General features: G+C 39.3%; 1 protein-coding gene across 4 annotated transcripts in view; it reads right to left on the reverse strand.

Annotated features, from left to right (window-relative positions):
• cacnb2.L (calcium channel, voltage-dependent, beta 2 subunit L homeolog) overlaps nucleotides 1-3,191 on the reverse strand; it is a 182,593-nt gene extending 179,402 nt beyond the window's left edge. The window contains exon 1 of one of the 4 annotated variants that reach the window (XM_041565861.1): nucleotides 2,918-3,191. In XM_041565861.1, coding sequence (XP_041421795.1) covers nucleotides 2,918-3,001 — 84 coding nt within the window. In that variant the 5' untranslated portion in view covers nucleotides 3,002-3,191. The remainder of the gene's footprint in view (nucleotides 1-2,917) is intronic. The other 3 variants (XM_041565865.1, XM_041565862.1, XM_041565866.1) reach the window with 3 other exon arrangements.
• Nucleotides 3,192-9,876: the final 6,685 nt, after the last annotated feature.

The raw sequence follows: 9,876 nt of genomic DNA on the forward strand, positions 1-9,876 counted from the left end.
AACCAATATGGTTTGTACCACCCCCACATAAAGCAATGGTCAGATGAGAAAACTCAACATGTCCAACCATATTGCTTAATGTATTACCTTCTGCCCCTGCTAGTGACTCAGGGGCTGAAGAACTTCAGGAATTCTGTCATGATTTTTATGATGTTGTTTTATTTCTAAATTACACTGTTTACACTGCAAATAATTCACTCTTCAATAGAAAATTTCATTCCTGAACCAGCAAGTTTAATTTTTTTTTAGTTGTAATATTAATGTGTAGGCTCCAGCTCAGGTCATTTTGCCTGGTCATGTGCTTTCAGAAAGAGCCAGCACTAGTGATGGGTGAATAAATTCACCAGGCGCAAATTCGGTGGCGAAAATGAATTTGCGAAACTGGCGAGAAAATTCGGTGGCGAAAATTCATCAGCGTCAAAAAATTTTGGTTGCATGTTGAAAAAAGTCGCTTGCATCAAAACCATTGCATGTCAACATTATTCAGATGCCCATTGACTTTAACGCAGGCATTCGCAAAATTTTCGCAGTTTCCCGAATTTCACAGGAAATTCGAGAATTTTTAGTCGAAAAGGGACAAATTTGCCCATCACTAGCCAGCACTTTAGGATGGAACTGATCTGGTAATCTGTTGTCTCTCCTACTCAATGTAACTGAATGTGTCGCACTGGGACCTGGATTTTACTATTGAGTGCTGTTCTTAGATCTACCAGGCAGCTGTTATCATGTGTTAGGGAGCTGCTATCTCGTTACCTTCCCATTGTTCTGTTGCTAAGCTACTGGGGGGGTGATATCGCTCCAACTTGCAGTACAGCAGTAAAGAGTGACTGAAGTTTATCAGAGCACAAGTCACATGACTTGGGGCAGCTGGGAAACTAACAATATTTCAGATTTCAAAATTAAATATAAAAAAATCTGTTTGCTCTTTTGAGAAACGGATTTCAGTGCGGAATTCTACTGGAGCAGCATTATTAACTGATGTGTTTTGGAAAGATTTTTTTTCCCATGACACAGTATCCCTTTAAAGTCAAACATGACTCTGCACACTAACAATGTTATTGAACTCCCAGAATCCATTAAAAGCCAAAATGCCTCTATGTATTATTCTGAGGATAACAGGCATCAGAATGGATTTCCATTGGCTTATTAAAGAAGCAAGTATAAATTGAGCAGTTTGGTTATTTTTGATTAGCGATAAAGTAATTACACCGTCCACTTGCTTTGAAAGCTAAAACGGATTTATATTGGCAGGTTGAAAAATATGATTGGTGGAGGATTACATAATTGGGCTACTACTGCCACTGTGGCTAACTACTAAACATTTAGCGGTTAATTTGGCTTTCAAAAAATCTGGTTCTTCAGAGAGAAAGCCTGGGTTCCTTGTATAAGGATGGAGTATACTGTCAAAGATAACACTTGTGTGGCTGTCTCCATAGAGGATAATGCAAATTATTTTCCTGTGACTCTTAAAGGGGTGGTTTTACCTTTAAGCTATTTTTCAGCATGTTATAGAATGGCTAATTCTAATTTTTCAGTTGTCCCTGTTTTTTTTTTTATAGTTTTTGAATCATTTGCCTTCGTCATCAATGCTCTGTAAGGCTACAAATTTATTGTTGTCACTACTTTTTATTACTCATCTTTCCATTCAGGTCCTATTCATAGTCTAGTCTCCTATTGTACAAAGCAATGCATGGTTGCTATGGTAATTTGGACCCTAGCAACCAGACTGAACAACCCATTAAATGAAACACTCTCTGGCCTCTCCTTTTAAATCTTTTACACATCTTCATTTTCATTTATAGTTGTAAAACTTTTTACCAGCTTTAAAGGGGAACTATCGCGTAAATGAAAATTTAATATACGCTTCCTGAAGTAAGAAACTTTTTAAATACAATCAATTAAATATTCTGCATTGTTTCTGAAATAATCAAGTTTATCTTCACTATTTCTTTCTCAGCATCTTTCTTTTCTGTCTTCATGCAGCAGTTGTGTGTCAGATGAATGATCCAATATATTTTATTGGGGGGCTCCCTTTCAGATGTATTAGAGCTCACTCAAATAACTGATTCCAGTACAAACAAAATCTAACAAAATAACTGCCTTTTGCACAAATTCTGCATGTAGAGAGACATGATGTCTGGTGATTTTAATAGAGTGAGCTATAAATATATATATATAGGAGCTGAAACATCGTGTGTATATATATATATATATATATATATATATATATATTTATATTTATATATATATATATATATATATATATATATATATATACACACACTCAAAATCCCAATGCTCAATGCCTGAGTACTGGTTCAAATAAGGATAATTATCAAAAACAGCAACAAAACTACACTCTCAGGTCCTGAGAGTGCGGTTTTGTTGCTGTTATATATATATATATATATATATATATATATATATATATATATATATATATATATATATATATATATATATATATATACACAATATGGACCTCCTAGTGACTCTAGACCCTAGTAAAGCCAAACAATGTGGGAACCAATGTTAAAGTGACTGTGATCTTCTCAGGGAAATTTTGCCGTGAACAATTGCTTCCAATAGCAATCCTGCTTCTTATGTCACATAAGTGAATATATCTGTGAATAAACCCTTACCCTCGCTTTCATAATGCAGGGACTGTACACAATGTATTGGGTGAAAGAAGTGTGATTATAATAATTATCATTAATAGGGATGCAAGCAACAGTTACTACTACTGTAAGCTTCACACACATACAGTATATGCATATATATGTGTGCACCCCCCTACAAATGTGGGTGCTTGTGCCAAAAGTGATAAAGATTGAATAGAGCGTGTGAGCTCCACGATCTGCTATCACCTGAAGCCAACCAATCAGCAGTGCCAGCAAAGGTTTAGGGGGCACAGTACCTGCACAGCGGGGTTCTCCAGTGAGTCCATGTGGATCTCCTGCTGTGATGTGGAGGAAGTCTTGGACATGTTATTCTGGACCATTGGAATAAAGGAGAGCCGGCAGGATAGTCAGTTAAAACAAAGCAGTCGGCTGCCACTTGCATTCAGCTCTCTAGCCTCAGTAGTTTTTTTGGTTAAACAGTTGCCATTATTATTAATGATATTCCAAGTGCCCCTTGAAGGCAGCAGCTCCTCTCTCCCTGCAGCTGTACTCCTCTGGCTGTGACTCCCTGTGAGTGCTACAGTTCAGCCACCTCCCCTACAGGCATCACAAGAGAGGAAGGAGTGTCTAGAGCAGGGGCTTCAACTGGGAGTTTCGGAGCTGCCTCTGATCCATCCAGGCTCCCAGCTTCTCATAATGGTGTTCAGTGATCTAAAGGGTCTCAGCAAGTGCTGCTCGTCTCCTGGTAACATTGCAGCCGCCTCACACTTCTTACTTTCTAAATTCTTTCTTTTCCACCACCAGGAGCCACAGCCTGCTGGTCACATAATGCTGCCAGAGACACAGGGAAAGCGTATGTTAGAAAATGGTTCTGCTTCAGTGTGGGGGAGACAGACTGTGCCTGTTTCTGCGCTGCACCGAGGGAAGCCACCAAATCCCACAGTTTGTGTCTTTATTCTGTGAGCGGAAGGGAGGATACAGTACTCAGTGTACCTCACAGTCAAGGAATTGGAGATTTTCTGCCCAAAACCTGACTGCCTTGCAGATATTCCGTGGGTACCAGACCCGATGCAGGACTCTAGCATAATGGGCTTTGCCAAGATATTGGTTTCCTACAAACCATCCCTCAGATAGGGTTGCCACTTGGCCGGTATTTTAACGCCCTGGCCGGTAAAAATGATGCTTGATGCCAATGTTATTAATAGGGGAAAATGGAAAGATTATAGGAAGGCTGGTATTTTTTTCCAGAAAAGGTGGCAACCCTACCCTCAGACCTGGCATTGGAGAATGAAAGCTCCAATTTAAGGAGGGTGCCAAATGTTAGGGCACCCCCAAGGGTTGAAATGATTTCTATGCTACCCCAGGCTGGTGCTCCTGTTAGCAGAAAATTGCACCATCCCCGGGCACTTGTGAGCAAGAGATCCTCTTCCTTTCATCTTTTTTTACGAATGTGCAAGTGCCATGAGCCGGTACAGTTTTCTGCTAACAGGAACACCGGTCCGAGGTATTTAGGTGACAAATGCCTGCTCGGGTTTCAGCTTTGTGAATACTCTGGCCAATGTCTTCTCATGTCTTTGCCCCACCCCCACAAGCAGGACTGGACTGGGATTCAAAATAGGCCCTGCCATTCCTAGTACACAGAGGCCCAAACAGACCCCAACAGCCCACTTAATAGTCACTTTCTATGGCATCTTACAGCAGCCCTTCTGGCATTTGCCAGAACCCACAGATTGCCAGTCCGGGCCTGCCCACAAGGCACAACCATGACCCCAAATGTAATGAACCCACCCCAAATGTCACTGCTCTGCACCCAGTGTCATCATCCCGCCTCTTCTCTGGTTTTTGCTTCTTACCCTACGTAAAAATCACCTTATTTTGTTTGGAATCTTTAGTGATTATAGTGACTTACCTGTTGCCCTGTGCTGGGGTCACTATATAGGAGTATAACGCATACCTCCCAACGGCCCCATTTTTTACGGTACAGTCCAATTTTGACAGCTCAGCTTCTTACCGAAATGTACCAACTTTCTGTTTGATCTCCTGCACTGAACAGCCAGAAAAAGATACAATGTTTCTCAGAATACACAACACCTGCACTTAGATACATTCGTAACTATTTAAGATAAGCAAAGATACAATTGTAATTATTTACGATAATCAGATATCTTGGGGAAACAGCTTAAAGGGCAATTCACCTTAATTAGCCAAACTGTAATAACATAAAACCTGACCTTAAAACCCCACAGAAATGTGTTCAAACTTTCCATAACCTGCCAAATTTCGTAAAATGGTTGTGGTATTTAGGGGTGTGACCATAAAATGGGCATGGCCGAAAAAAATATATTTTTGTCCCTCTTTCCATTTTTCAAATGTTGGGGAGTATGACATAATGTTGTAATGTTTTACTAGCATGTCAGGCATGCCCTGTTGGGCTTGGGTTAGAAAATCCACCTTACTTTTTAAGATTTTTTGGTATGGCGCTTGCACCCTTCTTAACGTGGTGAAGGTAAAACCTGGGAGAACAAAAGAAAATGGCAGCATGGTGCTCAGCAAATAGTACCCTGGAATGGTGTCACTCAATAACATTTCACTACCCCCCCCCCCCGCCGATTTTGCCTTTTTTTGTTAAGATATATCCATAGAAATTTTGAAATTGCTTGCTATTTAAAGCACTTTTTATTTTTAATAAACTTTCCATAACTTTAAATATTTACCCTATGATGTGAGGGAAAGGCATCAGTCTCGTATTTACATATTTTTACAGTGTATATGCTGCAGGCCATGTATTAAAGGGCATGTAGAGGCAAAAAAATAAAACCCCATTTTTACTTTCTTTAATGAAAAAGAAACCTATCTCCAATATACTTTAATTAAAAAATAAAGTACTGTTTTTATAAGAAACCTGACTGTATGCAGTGAAATTCTCCCTTCATTTACTGCTGTGGATAGGAATTTTCTGACAGTCCCTAACTGCTGAGCAGGGAAACAATCATACTTATGAACAGCAGGGGGAGCCCCCGCCTTACTTCCCAGCCATGCAGAACTCAAGCAGCTTTGTTTATGATGATCCCTAAGCAGCCCAGACCACACTGAGCATGTGCACAGTCTTAGTCTTGCAAAGATGTATAACAAAGTTACAAGATGGTGACCCCCTGTAGCCAACTTTGAAAGCATAAATTATTTGTTTGATTAGGCTTGTGGTGCAGTAAGTTCATGTTTATATTTAGTATACAAAATACAACATTTCTAGCCTTATCCTATTTTAGACTTTACATGCCCTTAAACTATGGATGAACCAGACATCCCAGCCTCCACACTAGAGCTATGGGTCCCACACCTCTTCTGTGAACCCTGAGCCAAACTGCATCTCTGCCCAACTCTCTGCAACAAGGAGAACTTATAATTCATGTAGAGTGGGGGTTCACAAATTCGGCCCCTGCTTTTGTTCGGAACTCACCCTGGGGGGCAAACACCACACGGTTTGGGAGCCATTGAATAAGTATGTCTTTATATTATATAGCACCACTTGTACACAACCGTACATTCATACAGTCTTTTTACAATACATTAATATACACATTTATAAAGCAAAGAGTGCAAAGTGGCACCTGATGTAAAAAAATCTAAAGAGGTTGAAATTCAGTGAAGAAGAGTATAACACAGTATATTGTACCGCTACAGTAATTTAGCAAAAAGGAGAACAAAAAAGTGCAATACACAGAGCAATGAGCCCATATAAAGCAAGGCACAAGTGTGTAACAGACAAAAGACCCAGGGATCTCCTATAACATAGAGTGCAAGACAATCAATTTAAGCTGTTTATTTAATCACCAGAGGAGCCCAATTTGGCATCCAAGGTGGTGGTATAATTTGGACCAATGATTCAAACTAGTGATGGGCGAATTTGTCCCATTTTTGTTCCCGCAAAATCCACAAAACTGGCGACAAATTCACGAAACATAGATTTTGACGCCTGCGACTATTCCCTGACGTCAAAATGGGCGCCAGCGTCAAAATTTTTTCGACAACGCCAAATTCACAAATTTATTAGCCGGCGGTGAAACTGGCAAATTTGCCGCAAATTCGCACCTGCCGAATAAATTCACCCATCACTAATAGAAAAAGTCTTTGAGATTTCATCAATTTGAGAAGTTTTATGTCTGCCCATCAGGTTGGATACGTTTCTCACATGAATGTGCAATGTTGTCTCACAATTAGAGATGCACCGAATCCACTTTTTTGTATCTGCCGAACCCCCGAATGGATTCGGCCGAATACCGAACCAAATCCTAATTTGCATATGCAAATTAGGGGTGGTAAGGGGAAAACATTTTTTTACTTCCTTGTTTTGTGACAAAAAGAGACGTGATTTCCCTCTCCACCCCTAATTTGCATATGCAAATTAGGATTCGGATTTGGTTCGGCCGGACAGAAGGATTTGGCTGAATCCGAATCCTGCTGTAAAAGGCCGAATCCTGGCTGAATCCCAAACCGAATCCTGGATTCAGTGCATCCCTACTCACAATCAATCTAGTTTCTATGCAAGTCCATGTATTTACAAAAACAGGGGTTATTCGTTACAAAGTTATGATAATAAAATAAAACCAATGCCCATTTCATGAGAAACTTATCCCAAGAAATGCTGCTATGCAAAGAAGTGCCAGCCTTTTAATACAATGACTGGAGGTAAATAATTAGGGACCACCATATTATGATTATTATTATTATTAAGAATATGTATTTATAGAGAGCCAACATATTGAGCAGTGCTGCTATATGGGTTTTTCTTTGACATGGTATGGGGGCTCACCAATTTTATGTTCATAACTTTGTAAGTAATAACCCCTGTTTTTATAAATACATGCACCACTTCTTCGCTTCATTTTAAAGTTCCATATTGGTACACCCAGTTACTGTATGTATTGGGTTGAAGATCAGTTTTGTGAATTCTGTTCTGTTATCCAGAGAACATAAATGGATTAACGCTGCTTTCAGCTGGAAATCTATGTACAAATCACTTAGTTGGAACCTTTTAATTCCTGTAATGTTTCATGTATGTACGTAGGAAAATTGATTAGAATTATATTTTCATTATGCAAAAAAAAATAGTCTTTGGGTGGAGGATGCATTTAAAGCTTGATATTTTGGTTCAGTGGGTAACACATATGCTGTGAATCATTTATGTCCTGAGTTCAACTCTGGCCTGGGAGATATCTGAAAGGCTTCCATGTCTGTGTGGGTTCTCTCTGGGTTCTCTGGTTTCTTCCCAAAAACATACAGGCAGGTTATTTAGCTCCTACTAAAATTGTCAGTAGTGTCTGTGAATGTGATAGGGAGCTTAGATTGTAAACTCCGCTGGGGCAGGGAATGGTGTAGAAACTCTTTAAAGCATTGTGGAAATGTGTTGGCATTTTAGAACGTAATTACAAATAGATGTGCTGGCTTTAATAATCAGTTACCAGTGACATCTGCTGGCCAAGAATTGGTACTGTCTTTTCAGTTTTTCACACATAATTGACACATCTACATCATACCTCCCAACATTTGAAAAATGAAAAGAGGGACAATATTTATTTTAAATTGTTATAACTATTTCTTTGTTACAAAAGTATCAAAATACAGCTGCTGACTGTTCTGGGCTCTCTGCCAAAAAAGCCTCTTATTTTAGTTAAGTTTCAGAAACGTTGTATCTTTTTCTCGAGTCAAGAGGGCAGGAGGTCAAATAAAACGTTGGGACATTTCAGTAAGAAACTCAGGACTGCAGGTAGAACTGTCAAAATCGGGACTGTTCTGCAGAAAACAGGACAGTTGGAAGGTATGTCTATAATTCATAGAGTGATCTGTTACAGTGAGTAGCAATATAACAGTACTTAAAGGACAAGTAAACCCCTTATTAGAAAACCCCTACTCCCTACCCTACATAGATCCCCCTCCCTCCCCCCAGGCTAGCTGCCCCCCTCGGGCAAATGCCCCTAACTCTTTACTTACCCCTCAGTACATTTTCATGGCATCGGAGTTCATGGCAGCCATCTTCTTCTCTTCGGTCTTCATTGGAAAATAAATACCAAATCGGTGCATGTTAGCCTATGGGGACCTTCTAGAGTAGTTTTCTAAGTTTTTTGAAGTCGAAGAAAAATCGTTTGATCGATGGATGAAATCCTTCGAATTGTTCGATTCAAAGGATTTCGTCGTGCGATCGAACGATTTTAGTTCGACCTCAGGATACCCAAATTCAAAGAAAAAAACTTCGACTTCGATATTCAAAGTTGAAGTATTTCAATTCGAAGGTATCTTTTTTTTTTTTACTTCGAAATTCGACCCTTGATAAATCTGCCCCCTAGATATGTGTCAGTAGATGAATATGTACGAGGAGTTGTGCGGGTGTGCATGTGCAGTAGTGCAAAAAGCTGAAATTTCGTTCTACTGGTCATGCATCTGCCCTGGGAAATTTAAAGAAAGAAGAAGACGGAAGCAGTTTTCTCCTGATAGGAGCATCAAACCCAGGATGCGGGGTGCCTAGATTTTTTCACCCCCAATTAAATAGGCCTTTCCTTCTCCTTTAAGTATTCTTTTAGCTCTGAGCTACTGTGATTAATGACCCCACTTTCTGTCTGCTGGCTGATGGTATCAAATGAAGAAACACACAAATGTAGAAGGACACAAAACATTTTATTCAAGATGTCACCAGTGAGAGATAATCATGAAAACGAATCAGAGAGAACATAAAGTAAATCTCCCTCTGTTTAACTGACTGATTGAAGTGAAGTGAGTGAAGACCGCCACCAGCTTATAAAAGAAAGATTATTTAATGAAAAAATAATCTGATAATGGCTTGGAGTTCTTAACATGGAGAGAGGGAACACCGAGAGGATTTTTTATCTTTCCCCAAACTCATTTAAAGGCATTGTTGCCACTGAGGAATAACGTAAGGAACATTATTTAATCTCATGAATGTGTTTGTTAGTTTAGACATGGAACCACCGTGTGGCAAGTTAATTGGCTTGGTATGAGTTACAGTGGTTCTTAGTTAACCATAATAGCAATATGTCTGAATTTACCATGAAGATAAAAAAAACGAAGGTAAATTGCTTTAAAGGGCATGTAAAGTTTAAAATAGAATAAGGCTAGAAATGCTGTATTTTGTATACTAAATATAAACATGAATTTACTGCACCACAAGCCTAATCAAACAAATAATTTATGCTTTCAAAGTTGGCTACAGGGGGTCACCATCTTGTAACTTTGTTATACATCT

The sequence above is a fragment of the Xenopus laevis genome, chromosome 6L, assembly GCF_017654675.1.
Source record: "Xenopus laevis strain J_2021 chromosome 6L, Xenopus_laevis_v10.1, whole genome shotgun sequence".
Lineage (NCBI taxonomy): Eukaryota > Metazoa > Chordata > Amphibia > Anura > Pipidae > Xenopus > Xenopus laevis.